The sequence below is a fragment of the Gallinula chloropus genome, assembly GCF_964237585.1.
Source record: "Gallinula chloropus genome assembly, chromosome: 2".
Classification (NCBI taxonomy): Eukaryota; Metazoa; Chordata; class Aves; order Gruiformes; family Rallidae; genus Gallinula; species Gallinula chloropus.
In genome coordinates, this window is record NC_140086.1 from 80,381,340 (window position 1) to 80,394,527 (window position 13,188).

Consider the following 13,188-nt stretch of genomic DNA (forward strand, 5'->3'; position numbering starts at 1 on the left):
GTGGCTCCTGGGGGAGGATGAGCCCAGGCCCCAGCAAGGGAAGTTGCAACAGAGCTCTGCCTCCTGCTGAGGTCTTGAGGAGCAGCTGGGTAAAGCAATTCCAGGTTCTCACAAATACATGTCCTTAAAATGCCAAAGCACTGTCCGGGGTCTGTGCATAAATAGTGTTAAAATACTACATCTGAAAGCAGAATGGGAAGTGCAGGCTAGCTCTGCAGCTGAACATTATCACTCTATCATCTGTAGGCCGTCGTCTACAAAACCGGGAGGAAAGGTGACTGCAATTGCCATCAGAATATTTCAGATTCTACCTCTTGAAATAACTGTAAAATGGTTAAATCAACTTTCCCAAGAGCATCCTTGGAACTCCTCAAGTGTGCAGAGAAATGGAGGAAACCCATTCCAATCTATGTGGTTGTGGGGAGAAGAGGATGAGGAGGAAGGGGATTTCCCACAGAAATCAATCAGATTTTACAAAATTTTTACAAAATATTTTACAAAATATTTTTACTAAGTTTTTTAACAATTCTAACAACTGACAGGAAAACTGCAAGTGGAACACAGAATTCAGCAAACTTTGGTTTGGGATCTATTTTTCATTATCTCTCCACCATGGAAGCCCTGGGAGTTACCTAGAGAAAAAAGGCCGCCTGCAGATGCCTGGGGGATGCTCCTTGGTGGCGATGGCCTCGTGTTTGTAACCCACTCAGAATCACACAGAATCACAAGGTTGGAAGAGACCTTTAAAGATCATCAAAGTCCAACCATTCCTGTCCTATGCTAAGCCATATCCCTAAGTACCTCATCTACCCTGCATCCAGGGATGGTGACCCAACCCCCTCCCTGGGCAGCCTGTTCCAGGCCCTGACAACTCTTTCAGTGAAATTTTTTTTCCTAACATCTCATCTGACCCTGCCCTGGTGCAGCTTGAGGCCATTTCCCCTTGTCCTGTCTTCTGTCACTTGGTTGAAGGGACCACTGCCCACCTCTCTACAACTTCCTTTCAGGTAATTGTAGGCAGTGATAAGGTCTCCCCTCAGCCTCCTCTTCTCCAGACTAAACATCCCCAGCTCCTTCAGCTGCTCCTCATATGACTGTGAAGGACTCTCCACTCCTTCACATCAGGTGTTCTTAATATTCAGGAAACCTCAGATCCTGCAGTGGGGAATCTTGTCTCGAGTACACAGAGCTTTCACATCACCTGTTAAATCTGAGACCACAAGTTCAGAAGGAGGGAAGCTCTGCACAGAGTAGTTGTCCAAAATCAGACTGGCAAAATAAGCATGCTAAACCACATGGATTGTTTTCTCTCTCAAATTAAAATTCCATTTTTAAAATTCTAGTAACTTGGGGGTTTTTTCCCGCAGAAGATAAAACGTGGCAGGCAAAGTTGGGGACAAAGGTTGTCTGGTAGGACACATATTGAGGACTCATGTACCTCTGAAAAAGACTCTTAGATCAGAATGGCAAACATGCTTAAGAGCTCAACTCCAACACACAAATGCTGGCCAGAATTCCTCCCCCTTATTTCAGCCCCTGATGCAGGTGGGTTTAGTGGTATGAGCAGAGCTCCCTGCAGAACAAAAGTGTTACGTCACATGCTCGATAATTCTAAAAAGTGGTAAAATCCAGTTACCACGTTTTAAGTTCTGACTCTCACCAGTGCTATTGCTTGTGAGCAGGGGAAGAAAATTCAAGTGGACTCTTTCTCCATGAGTGAAATCACCAGTGAGTGTCCAAGTGCCTTAGACAGCAAATTCCTCAGCACAACCATTAACTGTTGCTATAAGGGTTTCAAGGGCACCAATAGGAGTGCACAGCTTCTTTTAAGGCCAGAAGTAATTACCATTACAAGTACAGCTCTGCAGCTGGGCAGCCTAAATCCCGTCCCCTCAGCTTTGTATAATATAAGCAGCAGCCCCACAATAGGCACAGTCTGATTATTTTACCTTATTTTTTCCAAGCTGCCACTCAGTGCTCGTGTTGTCATACAGACGAAGCAGGACGGCACATTTCTCATTTAAATCTTCTGGCAGAGTTAAGTTTCTCATGAGGACTTTATACCTGGCAACCAAAAGGTATTTATTACTTCACTGTAAGAGACAAGATCTATTTCTGTCACGTGATTTTTTTTTCATAATTAGACTTTCATTTTATTCCTCAACATGGGAAAGCTGATTTGGCACCCATGACTCACATCTGAAGCACAGAAGTCAGTGTGTTTACCTTTTATAAAAGTCTTGAAAGGGCCTCCGGACCGGGAAGCCAGCCCTCCGAATCCTGACTGTCTCCAACATCCCAGAATAGCGAAGCTGGTTAAGCACCACTGTCTGATCAAACTGGTCTGGCATCTAAAAGAAGCAGGTCCAAAACAAAGATTTCAATAGCCATGGCTGGAGACGTTAGGGGAAACCAACAAAGGGCAAATTGTACGGCTCCAAAATGCGCAGAGGCCAAGAACTGGCTGCGCACGGCCTTACAGACACGAGCAGTTCACAACACAGGAGCATATATAGGGTGGAAATAAAGGGGTAATCATACAATATCATTTCTGTACACGTCACATTGACAGACCATTTAATCCAGCCCGTGCACTCACGGGCCCCTGTTGCACCAGAAGAAGCTACAGCAAGGAGCACAGGCAGCCAGTAGGCCACAGCTACGAGCTTGGCTATTTTCTCTCTTTAGCAGCTGCCTTTATAGTCCCTGTAGATGATCCCAAATGTTCAAGATGCACAAACACAATGGTGTGATACAGTTTTAGAAAAAAAACAAAACCAGAAGGGCAGAAAAGATTGAGTTTTTAGTGTAGTGCCAATTCATCTACTGTGGACAGGGATGGAAGCTTACCGATGGAACCTCCATCTTAAATAACCTGTATTGCAAAAAGTGTTTTGGTTGCTGCTGTTCTGAACAGCAGAAATATTTTCATCCATAAACAGAAAAAAAATATCATCTGCTCATCTGAAATATGTTTCCTTCAGTTTGCATGTAGTTATTTTGGCACCATTTTTCATTTAGAAAATAGACAACCCTAAGCACTCAGTCACAGAAACTCGTGAACACCAATCAGTATGTTCCTGCCCCAGGAATCCTCCTGTCCCATCTCAGAGCCCCCTGAGTCACCCATGCTCTAACACCACACTTTGAGGTAAACCAGCCACAGCCACAAAAAGCTGTGATAGAGAAGTTGTAGATGCCCCATCCCTGGAAACGTTCAAGACAGTGCTAATTGCTACCTTGAGAAATGCCGTCAAGCCTGTACCAAAACAACAGCATGGATAAATACACCATGTAATTCATCAGCCCCAAACCCCACTTTAACCTCCCACCTGACTCTCCTGCACCATCCTTTGCCAAGCTGGAGTACAGTGCTTAGTATTCTGCAAGAATTTCAAAGGTGGGATCTCACAGGTGGAGTCAATGGTTTATACAAGGCCAGAAGTTCTTCAGCGGATAGAAATGACAGCAAGGTCAAGCCCTGAGCAATGGTAAACCAGAGGACTCTCCTGGTATTTATTAATGGCTTTAATCATGCCTCTTACTAACTCAGAGGATAAATAACCCCCCCAAAACTTTAACTTCTCAAAAGTGAATTCAGCAAAGCATAGGCATAGTTAATTAAAAATATCTAGTCTAAACTTTTCCATCAGCACCCTTTCGCATCAAACAAAACACTCCATCAGTGGTAGTTCATTCACATTCATTAGGCAGCTCCAAGAATCTTGACAGCTTAGCTTCCACCTTCCTCCTTTAAAAGGAAATACATCTAAACCAAAACATTGCTCATCTTCCTTTCATTAATATCCTTTCTGGTGCAGAGGTGGGAGACTTCTTTGTAGATGCAGAAGCCCTTCTGCACCAAGCTGCTCCTGAGCCACACAGGCAAATGCTCCCCCAGCACTCATTGTTCCTCCGACAGCAAAAGACCTTCCAACTCCTTCCTTTGGTACTGGGGCTAAAATTCACATGGGAAAACCCAATATCCCATCCCTTCTTCCACAGTCCATAGCACAGAACAAAAATGAAAACAATTTGTGTTTTAAAAAGTGGCTGGTCACTGCAGTGAAGCCTGCCCTGGTCAGGGTAATTAGTGCTGTGTGCCAGCAGGACCTGATCCTGCCCGGGCAGGGGGACAGGGGTACGGACAGGTTCAGCCACCACTTGCATGTGAGACAGGTGCTTTGCAACCCCAGCAGGCTCAGGAGCTACCTCTGCTCTGGCTGCTGGCACACTGACTTTGTTAGGTGTGTGATTTAACCTTTTATTTCCATACCTGCCCGTATATAAAAAAATTACCGTTCCAGAGCAGGAGAAACACCTTTGTGAATGATGTGAACAAACCCTTCCTTCCCAACAACATGCCCGATTTGGATTTTGCCACCACCAGTAAAATACACCCCAAGCAAAATCTTTGTCTTGTACCAAACACAAGAGTATGAATTCTTACAACAAAGGCACCCATAGTCACGACTGGCATTGCCAACAGTGTTTTCCATAGGTGCCCACCCTATGGCAGTGTTAGGAAACTAGCATGCTTTTTTCATTGACACGATACATGCCTTCAGGTCTTTCACCCCACCCATACTTGCTGGCTCAAACAATGAGGTTCTCCACAAGACTTCCAAACAAAACAGTATTTTGGGGGCAGTGAGGCTGGGAAGCAGATGCATAGATGGGAGTGGGGATACAGCAAAGGCAACGCAAGGCAGGCTCTCCATTGCCAAGGGAGCACCTCCTTCTTTGAGAGCCAGATGGCTGCTACACCACCTAATCTTTTCATTGCCAGCCCCAGGCACTTAAAAAGTCAAAAGTCGGCCACAGAGCTGGCTTGAAAGCTCATTTAAAAAAAAAAAAAAAAAAAAACACCCAACTTTCTCTTCTTTCTCTTTTCCATCCCTGTTTTGGGTTGCAGAAACAGCAGCCACATTTTTGTGACCTTTTTGCAGCAACTACAGAAACAGCCCTGCTCTATCAGCAGAAGCCGGGATTGTCACAGTCATCCAACTTCACAAGCCTGCATTTGAAACAAAAGCATGAAGCCCTGCAAGAAATGCTAACGTGGTATCACAGCAGGGTAAAGACCATCCCAATTTTAATTACATAAGCATTCTCCTTCACTTTACATAATGAGTTATTTTAATTACTCACAGACAGATGAAGCTATTAAATTGGAGGGTCAAATCCTGCCATGGCATATCACTGGAATTGCATTGTGGCTGCTCTAAGTAAACCAGTGGTAGTGACTAGTGGTGGCCAGAGATGTGCCATACCCCTATTTATCAATCTGAATACAGAGCAGCAGGAGATACTCCCCAGCATCTCCAGGCTGTTGTGTCTGAGCCATCACAGCAACTCTCCAGGCCTCACCAGCGAGGTGAAGCGCAGCCGGTCAGAGAGGGAGCTGACACCCTAAGCACTGCAGTGCACCCATGGCTGCCCATGTCTTATGAAAACAAAAGGTTACCTAATGCAGCTGATGCTCAGCCTGGCATCCTTACTGGTGCTTCCTGGTAAGGAGGCTAACTTGCAGATTTATACCGAAGTAAGGCAAGACAGGACTCTCCTTCACGGTCTGACAACTTTTTACCAGTGTTACTGTAAAAACTGGACTTGTTTCACAAGTGGACACTTGGGAAGAAACTGTAATCTCTAGGAAAATTTCAGCTAGACCACAGAACCATAACTGATTTTAAAACAATGACTTCCAGATTAAAAAATGTTAGCTAGTTGCTAAAAGTAAGACTCCTGAAAAGATGGAATTTATAAAAGACACAGCAACAGAAATGGAAGTCAACTGATAGCTTCCAAAATTGTCTGAGAGCTACAACCAGCTTCACTCAGTTTTCAATAGATACTCCACTTCTGCCAAGGAATGGGAGCGCTCAATCACTCTGACAGGGCAAATCGCCAGACAACAGCCAGACTCACATGGGTCACAGCCGCGTTAGGGCACCGAGCAACAACATCAATGGGAAATTAAACCACAAGTCAGGTCTGTTCTACTTGATAACGGTGTGGTTTGGTTTGTTGGGGTTTTTTTGTGGTGCAGTCCTTCACAGTGCAACTTGTAATTTATCATTTCCTGAATCCAACATTCTCCACTGAATTTGTGCCAGAAGCCGAGGCCCTAACGCGATCTGGAGTTGAGACTGTGGCTCCTTAAGCTGCCAAATGATTGCTCTGATCTGTTGTGAGCCTCCTAAAGGGCAACGCTTCTGCCTGACATCACAATTAGAAGCAGCCATTAGGACAGACATCTAACACCTACGCACAATTTTCATGATAAAATAGTTCCTTAGATTACAGGCTGACTGCAGCTTGAAAAAAGACCATCCCTTTTCCCTGGACAGCACCTGTGGTGGAGACACCAAGCATCCAAGTGACACACACACACCCCCCACAACTGGTTTTTGTTCACTTGCTCCATTCAAACACAGGATACCTGACTTCCCCCATGGAAATCCTTCTTCCTCCCTTAACTCAGAACAGTAAAAGCACAGTAACAACAGATTACAGCAGCCTCACAGATTTTATGTAGGCAGGAGGAACAGCACAGAGACGTTGGGGTGGGGGGAGAAGAAAGAAAGAAATCAAAACCAGTCCTTTGTTTCTAGATTTCTCTTTGAGAACTTCAGTAGGATTATGTCAGCTTCGCTACTGCATCTTAGAAGTGTTCATTGTCCTGGCTTAGGAAAACGTTTTGTCAAAGACAGGTACAGAGAAATAATGAAAACCAGGTAAGAGGATGTGAAAAACTGTATTTTATTTAAATACCAATAACTTCTCTCAATTTATTAGTCTTTTAAATCTGCTCTTTTATTCCTAAAATCAAGTCTTGGCAATTTTACTTTGGAGAAAAACAGCAGAAATTAAAAAGATGGCAGTCCTCCCTTGCTTTATAGCAGGTTTTGAACTTACTTTTAAATCCAAGCATCTAATGGTATTTCTTCAGAAACAGAGGACTTATTAAGCCAGGTAGTTCTGAAACAGTTCCCATGCTCTTCTGTTTTGTCACCAGTTCCATGAGTACAAACCAGTGCCAGGCTTTCCTCACAGAAATGTGGAAAGTGTGAATAAATTAATCTCTAATATAAAATTTATCTGAACTGATATGAAAATTTCTTCATGCCCATCACTGGCCTTTTTTATGTCATATTATACTCAGTTGTTCTTATCCATAAGTAACCTGAAAGTGAAAGGGAAATGCCAGCACCATGAAGCCAGGATGGACAGTGCTGGGGCAACCTCCCGTAAACTTTGATGATTTTGGCTTATTCAACAATTTCAACCTCATAATTGCTGCGCTTAAAGTGCAAGGAGCATTAAAACTTGCCCACATCCTGCTCAAGGACCTGAAACGTCAGGTCTGTAAGAGCACACGCATTCCAAGGAAAGAAGCCCTCCATGGTCGTCTTCAGCATGCAGCTGGCTGTAAGTGGAACAGGTTCAGGTCAAAACAGAGATAAGTTTGATGACTGCTTTGTTTCTGAAGATATTCCCTTCCTGTCCCACACTGTGCCCACAGACAAACACCACAGGAGATTAAAACCAAAGAACACGCCACAGCTAATGAGTTTATTTGGCATTTCTGTTGTACAGCACTGGTAATTCAAGGAATATTTGGGTAAACCTGAAATAGTGGTAAGTGTTTTGCAAGTCCAAAATTCTCCTGGCCTTAATCCACATACCCACCCCAAAACCCCCCAAAAAAGCTTTAAAATTTACTAATACTGCTGGTGGTATCTTGCTAGTGAGAGAGCATGGATGTATCATGGGAACATGAACTGAAAGTACTGCCTTTACCCACAGCAGCATTTACACAAACAGCTGATCTCTTCAACTCCAGCGACTGCATCTGACCTGCACCACTCATCTGCCAGCCCTGAGCGTCTTGGGTAAGAGGCAGACTTCAGCATTAGCCACTCTCATGCCACTGGTAAGAGCTGCCCATACTAAAACCAATACCATATGGAAGGAACGCTGTAATTTTAGAGCTATTTCACTGTACCAACACAGCCAAAGGATGAGAACTCACTACACAAATGTGAAAATGCTTTTGTGTTTATATTCAGCCTGTCACCCAGCTTACTTTACATTGAGGGCATCTCAAGGATAGTTTAAGCCAGCAGCCCATTTATATGAAGCCATGAAGCACGACGTTTACCACACTGACCATGTGCACCAATGTTTAAAGATTTCAACTAGGTCAAGACACTGCTGAGGCAGATCCATCTATAAAGATGCTGCAGTTGTATTTCAGGTCCTGGTTGTCTATATACAGCCAAGACAGCCTCACTGTTGGAGAAAAGGTGCTCAAACATTTCTGACTGGCTTGCTGTGATTTCACGCTTTAGCCAACAGCGATCAATAAACTCACAATCCTGGAGCTATTTAATCTACTTTTAATTAGTCATTGTCACTGTACTCTTGCATTTCAGAGGAATCCTCTTTTTGTTTGGTTTGTATGGACTGAATGATAAATAAACACACAACAGCCTCTCTGTGAACCTTCCTTTCTAAAGGTACACAGGATTTCTTCTGAAGACAGACAGACTTTGTCTACCTTTCTCTTATACACCCCAAGACATGCCACCTCCTTAAAATGACAGTGTTATTTCTTACACACTGGTTAAAACTTTGTGGAATAGAAAAGGATTGCCAAAGGCACAAGCTTGAACACCAGGGATACTTGAGTTTTCTAAGCTCATGCTTAGAGCTATCTATGCGATTGCCTCAACTTTCAGCAGAAACAAGCCTGTGTTGCCTCGATACATTGTTCAGGGAGCCCATTGAAATGCACAGCGAGTCTCAGGAGCAACTGTTTGTCCCAGAACAGCAACTGCAGGCCCATCCATGTGAGACAGACAATTAAGAGCATTTGGGGGAAGGGGGATTTAAGGTATGAAGCCACTCTGGCAGGGTCTCAGCACACTGACAGAAGGTGCAACTCGCAGCAAGGGCCCCAGCTGGGACTCTCCATGGACCCTCCTCCTCCACCTGTGAGTAAACTGTTGCCATTTCATCTGAGGTCATCCCCACTAAAGCCTCCTGTCCCTGCAGACTAAACCCCAATCTGGCCTCATTCTCCCCACACTGTGACCGGTCAGCAGGCTTCTCCTGAAGAAAATCAATCGGGCTGCCTGACAGCCACAGCCACACCATGAAGAAACATGCTGTGAAGTACTAATCACAAGGACAGCTGCCCTCCCTCACCCACCCCATGTCAGGACAGCCAAGGCCAATGCCACCACCGTTCATTGTAACGCTAAAGAAAACAACAGCACACACCGCTCCGTGCCTGCTGAGGCTCCATACAGACCAACTGCAGACAGCGAAACCCTGACCCTCTGTGTCAGTGTAACATCAAATAACTTACATGGACTGAGAACCTTCCTTTCCCCAGACCAGACTTTCGTTGACAGCTTATGGGCATGCTGGCATATAAATCAATTTCTACAATTAAAATTATTAAATTATGTTTTAGGATGGTTCCTCTAACAGTTTCTTCAGATAATGCTGTTTAGTATCAAGCATTTATTCCTGAAAGATAGGAAGTTTCATCAGGGGATAGAAAATTAGGATGAAAAGACTTGAGAGAACCTCTTGAGGACTAATTTCATCTTGCATGGCCCAAGTCTGACACAGCTGTAAAACTTTTTCTTGTAACAATCCATGGAAGACTCTAATCCTGGGTACTTCGAATACCTAGAGTCGTCTTACTACAAGTAATCTCACACTTGAGTATCTGAAACCCTCCACATAGCTAGTTCTCACTGGAACGCTAACATGGTATCACTTCAGCTGCACATCCTGAAATAGTACTGTAGGTAACTTTGATCCACATTGTCACAACTCTCCTTGCTTTCCTGGGTGACACAAAACTCTGGAACCTTGTTTCAGACTGCAGCTCCATAGGGGCGAGAGAGGATACAGGGATATTGCTGCCTCTGCTACAGGTAAGTAGAAAGGAGGAAGTGGAAGAATCTCGATGCATGAGTTGAGGGAGCTAACTTCACAAGAGGAACAAGAGACATCAATTTGTGGAGCACAAGGAGAGCAGAAGAGAACTCTAAATCCAAAACTGTTTATTCTCTGCTTCTGTCCTGTGCATCCACCCGCTGGTTCTCTAGATCTGGTCACACCCTGTTCCCGATGACATGCCTAAATGCAGTTTTAAGTCTTGAGTCTCTTGCCTTGAGGAGCTGAGGGGCCTTGATTGTAATCTGTGCATAGCTATACTAAGAGCATACATTCAACAATTTCTAATATAAGCAGATAAAAACATAAAGCATGAAAATCGCAGTGACACATATCCAGAACAGAAGACACACCTCCTCCTCACTGAGTGCATTCAATGCAAGAGCTTGCCCATGGTGGTGGGACCCCGTAAAGCCACCAGACACCAAGCACAGGACATCCTCCTCCTTCCCACAGGTGTTCATGGTTTCCTTACAGTTTGCAATGTGGAGGGTTAGACTACAAGATCAGCACCCCAGTTGTGAAAAAATTACTAGTTTTAATTATTTGAAATAGCTTAGCACTGACTTCTGTAACCTTTGGTGTCTGGCCTCCCAAAGACCAGCTGTGCATCAGCAAGAGGAACAAGACAGGCAGCTCCTAACCTGCAGTGGTCGGTACAGTCCAGCCCCGCGCTTCCCACATGCAAACTTCGCCTTGGCAGGAAGCAAGGTCTTTCCTTATGCAAGTATTTGGCCATCCAGCAAGGGAAGTTTGGCTGAGATTCTACCGTGGCTGATTGTCTGTCTGCGAAGACACAGGCTGCAGCGCTACGGCCTAGCTCAGATTAAGTCATTACAAAGCCTTCACACAGACACCACAAGATGACAGAAAACTCCTCCACATAATCAGTTCCAGTTGTTAAACATGGGAAAGGTCCTGCAACAGTCATGAATCACACCTCTGCACTGTGAGGTTTAAAATAATGAAAAAAGTTTGAGTTGTTTTTAACTGGTTGAAGTGTGGAGTGTGAGTGTTTGTTGGATGGCCAGGAGGGCCAGCAACTTCCTCGTAAAACTCAAACTCAGATTCAAGCAACGTTAAAAAGTTAGCACTTGTCTGCACCCCTTTTTCAGCTTCTCCTCCTGCAAGGCATTCTGCCCCTGCACACAGTTCATTCCCTCAGTGGCCCCTAACAGACGCCGACAAAGCACAAGGCTGACGTAATGCGCAGACTGGCTGCTCGGTGCTTTCTCAGGCAAGGGAACGTTCCAGGGCGGCTCGTCAGTGAACGGTTTTACAAAGTGATCTACTGAGGAGCCCTTTCTCCTCTCCTTCCTGTATCCAGCCTTTCGTTTGAAAGCCGTAACGGGCAATCGGCCAAACTTAAATCGCAGCCAATATGTGTGAAGTAGGAAGGCCAGAAAATATTCCGCCGAGCAGCTGCGGGTTGCTAGGACACCGGAAGTCGGCCAGCGCTGAAAGGGCAGATTATTCCCACCCAGGCACAGGGCTCCATTCACGGCTGGGCTGCTGCCTCTGGGCTGCTGCCTACATGGGTGCTGTGACCCAGCCCCCCCCCCAGCAGCCCTGATGCCTGCTCCCCTGGGACCCTGCACAGACCCCTGCCAGAGTAGCCAGTACACAGGCTCTTTCACACCAAAAATGCCCTATCGGGCTGTGGATGGTCCTTGCTGTTTTTCATCGTTTATCAGTGGTTCATGTCAACCTGGGGGAGCCCAGGAGCACTGCCTGAGAGCTATGCCACTGCAGATTTGCAATAGGCATTCTGGAAATCTGCTTTAAGTTGTAAAAATATAAAGAAACCTGTAACACTGCAGTTAAGATGCTTTTTAAGTCCAGACAGGGGAAATTCAAGTTTAGAGAGTGACGAGGATCCCCGTGATTAGCACAGACATCCATCTGGCCGAGAGCAAGAGTTGCATGATGGCCCAGATAAAATGCTCCAGCTCAATTCCATGCAATCAGTATGTTAATTACTCCTATATCTTAGGTCTCAGGTGGCCTCAGTCTAACTTGGGCATTTTTCTTAGAATTTCGTCCTTGGAGCTGCTGCTCTTGTATCCTTACAGAGTTTCCCACTCTGAATTCAGGACTTGCCTTGACAATCTGCAACTGACTAGACCAGAGGGTATCGAGATGAGCGAAACGTGTATGTGCATGTGTGTGTGTGGGAAAGGGACAGAAAGCAAAGGGAGTTGTTTGTTCTTGCATATATTAATTTCACAGAAAAAGGCAACAAATCCGTTCTCCTTGGACTGCTTTGTTAGAACAGAACGGTCCTGTCCCATCCTGCCCCCCCTTTAAGAGTTGGAAAGTCTCCTTCTCCAGTTCTTTGATGTATCTGAGAACCACATCAAAATGAAGTCAGGAATTTCTGATAATTCTGAAATTTCCATCCTGAACCAAATAAAAGGCCCCTTTACTGATTTCTTAATGTATTATTACAAAGATGAGCCGGACGAGCTCTGCAAATCACAGCTACCTGTGCTGCTGCAGAGGCCACGCTAAAGGCACAGGTGAGTCACCATCATCTTGGCTAGAACAGGAGGTAGGTATCTCCTGTGCTTCCTGCAAGCACTGCTAGTAAGTGCATTTGGTACTGAAAAAAAGTGTTGTCATTTCATTGCTACAGATTATATATTGGCAATAATACTGGCAAGGAACCTCCCTTAACGCCAGTGTGTTATCAAACTCCCTATTAACTGAGCTAACTACACACACACACATATTTAGAGAGAAAGAATGAATTCCAATAGATGGCAAAATTACATCATGAAATAACTAATTTAATACTGAACCACCTTTTGAGTGATTTAGCTGCAATGCCACTGTTCACCTCCACAAAGCCTGCAGAATTTGCAGGCAGGGATACTGGCCAACGGCCCTTTGTTTCTCCACAGCAATTTCCACCTTCTCTTAGTTACACTTTAGCTGACTCTATCTATTTTTAAGGTGATCCTGTGGAGAAAAGTTCTACCCTTACAACACACCAACAGAGTCATAGTTCTATGTTCTTCTGGGATTGGCCATCCGCGTGGACTCCAGGCCACTGGAGCCATGGATGTGACAAGTCCTTCCTCTTCCTCTGCACAGGCAACTTGTAAATTTAGGCTGGGTAGGCAACTAAGGGCGCTGCACATATGCCTCACTCTTCAAAGCTGTGTAACAGGAGGCATCATGGCTCCAGGTCCTCTGTTATGTGCT

General features: G+C 44.9%; 1 protein-coding gene across 1 annotated transcript in view; it reads right to left on the reverse strand.

The window, feature by feature from the left end:
- The window catches only part of MYO10 (myosin X), a gene marked incomplete at its 5' end in the record, with an annotated part of 165,443 nt that overhangs the window by 29,385 nt on the left and 122,870 nt on the right, over positions 1-13,188 (reverse strand). Inside the window, 2 exon segments of the mRNA XM_084280357.1 lie at positions 1,950-2,064; positions 2,227-2,351. Of these exon segments, the coding sequence (XP_084136483.1) occupies positions 1,950-2,064; positions 2,227-2,351 (240 nt within the window).